Source organism: Gobio gobio (genome assembly GCF_949357685.1).
Source record: "Gobio gobio genome assembly, chromosome: 9".
Taxonomy (NCBI): domain Eukaryota; kingdom Metazoa; phylum Chordata; class Actinopteri; order Cypriniformes; family Gobionidae; genus Gobio; species Gobio gobio.
Window position 1 is genome coordinate 56,463,185 of NC_137115.1, and position 2,500 is coordinate 56,465,684.

The window sequence follows — 2,500 nt, forward strand, 5'->3', positions numbered from 1 at the left end:
TTGGTTTAAATTGTAGTAATTTTGTTATATATAAATATAGATAATATTATAGTTTTGATAGTATGAATTTTTTTTTTTTTAAGTTTTAGTCATTTTGTTTATCTTAATTATATATCTTTTATTTCTATTCTATTATTAGATATTTTATATATATTATTTCTTTAGGTATTTAATAGTTGATTGATCATTGATTTTTATTTCCGTTTTAGTTTAAAGTAAAAGTTCATGTTTGTTTATTTTATTTCAGTGTATTTTTTATTAATAGTCTGTATTGGTTTTTATTTTTATATTTCCTGTTTTCATTAAAATTTTTGTTATAGTTTTAGTAATTAAAAAAAAAAATAATAATAATATATATATATATATATAAATATATATATATATATATATATTTAATAATTTTTAATGGGTTTTTATTTCAGTTTAGTTTTTAGTAATTGGTTTTTATTTTTATATTTTCTGTTTTCATTTTAATTTTTGTTATAGTTTTAGTAATTTTGTAATATATATATATATATATAATAATTTTTAATGGGTTTTTATTTCAGTTTAGTTTTTATTAATTGGTTTTTATTTTTATATTTTCTGTTTTCAAGTTTTTGTAATTTTTATTGTGTTTTTATATTTTATAAAGTATTTAAATATCTAAATATGTGAAATATATATTTATATATTTTAATCGTTTTTATTGGTTTTTATTTTAGTACATCAACTTAAAATTTTAATTTCTTCGGCAAACATTTTTTATATTTTTGGTGTTATTATTATTATTATTATTATTATTTTATTTATTTATTTTTAAATTTTTTCAGTTAACATTTTATTTAAAGTAACCAAAATGTTTATTTATTTTTTTATTTACTGATTTTATTTTAGTACATCAAATTAAAATTAAAATAAGTATTTTTTTCTTCGGCAAACATTTATATATATATATATAAATGTTTGCCGAAGAAAAAAATACTTATTTTAATTTTAATTTGATTAAAATCAATTAATAAAAACTAAACTGAAATAAAAACCCATTAAAAATTATTATATATATATATATATATATATATATATATATATATATATATATATATATATATATATATATATATATATATATATATATATATATATTACAAAATTACTAAAACTATAACAAAAATAAAAATGAAAACAGAAAATATAAAAATAAAAACCAATTACTAAAAACTAAACTGAAATAAAAACCCATTAAAAATTATTAAATATTTATTTATTTATTTATTTATTTATTTATTTATTTATTTATTTATTTAACTAAAATGTTTTTAATGGTTTAGTTGTATGGTGGTTTGGTTTAGTTGTTTAGTTGTTAGTTGTATTTACCTGTAATAACTCTGTTATACTTTACATTGACTATATACACAGAGAATCAAACCTGAGCTCAAAATGTGAATAATTCTGTGAAATGAAATCAGTGAAATCTGTCTGTCCTCCTCAGGGGCCGCCAGGGTCGTTTGACTTCCTGTTATTGATGATGGCAGACATCCGTCATGACATCATCGAGCTGCGGGAGCGTGTGTTTGGGAAGAGGCGTGGCCTTTCGGTGGACCCGCCCATTCTGTCCAGCGGAGAGGCGGAGCTTGAGGACTGGGCGTCAGGACAGGAGGAGCTGATGCCGAACACATGAACACTAAAGTACACTAGAAGAAGAACTGAGAGTCTGATGTGAATAACACACTCTTCTCTCAGCACACAGTATGAACTCATCTCTGTATCACAGTCAACCTTACGCTTTCTGTGACCAATGAACTGAAGGATTTTAACGTCTCTCTCTCGACTCATTTTTTGATTAGACTCGCTGAAGTTCAGGCAGTTTAACTTCATTAAAAAAACATACACTAGGTGTGAGAAGAACTCAGATGCTTCGGAAGTTTTTTCTTCTCTATCGTGCCGTATATCGAGTGAATCGCTTCACAAACAAGAACAAATGTAGGCGGGGCTTGAGTGTGTCTGTGGGGGATTGATTGTATGGTTGTGGTTTGCTATTGGTGGATCTCATGTGAGTGACAGGTGGCCCCGCCCTCATCATCAGAGAAGAGATTAAAGGTCCCATGGCATGAAATTTTCATTTTATGAGGTTTTTCAACATTAATATGAGTTCCGCCGGCGAGAGCGTCAAACTTCGCTCTTTTAATCCATGATAAACAAAACAGTTTTCTGTATTCGCTACGGTGATCATCACATAACTATATCAAATACTTCATACTTAAAGACTTAGGCTATTCATTTTCAAACTTACACATTTTATATTTTAATCTGGACTAAATCACATGCCCTAGATATTGTTTTAATATGTTCTGATTGTTATTCACTTTACAATAAAGCTCAATTATTTAACATTAGTTCATTCATTAACAAGCTGACAATGAAAAATACTTCTAAAACGTGTATTAATCTTAGTTAAATGTACATTTCAGCATTTAATAACACATTATTAATATCAAAAGTTGTAACTGTATTATTTAAT

The 2,500-nt window shown here is 24.8% G+C and overlaps 1 protein-coding gene across 1 annotated transcript in view; it reads left to right on the forward strand.

Annotated features, from left to right (window-relative positions):
- The window catches only part of LOC307132048 (collagen and calcium-binding EGF domain-containing protein 1-like), a 36,917-nt gene extending 35,035 nt beyond the window's left edge, over window positions 1-1,882 (forward strand). Inside the window, exon 11 of the mRNA XM_079826181.1 lies at window positions 1,472-1,882. Within this exon, the coding sequence (XP_079682307.1) occupies window positions 1,472-1,660 (189 nt within the window). The 3' untranslated portion in view covers window positions 1,661-1,882. The remainder of the gene's footprint in view (window positions 1-1,471) is intronic.
- The last annotated feature ends 618 nt before the right edge of the window (window positions 1,883-2,500 follow it).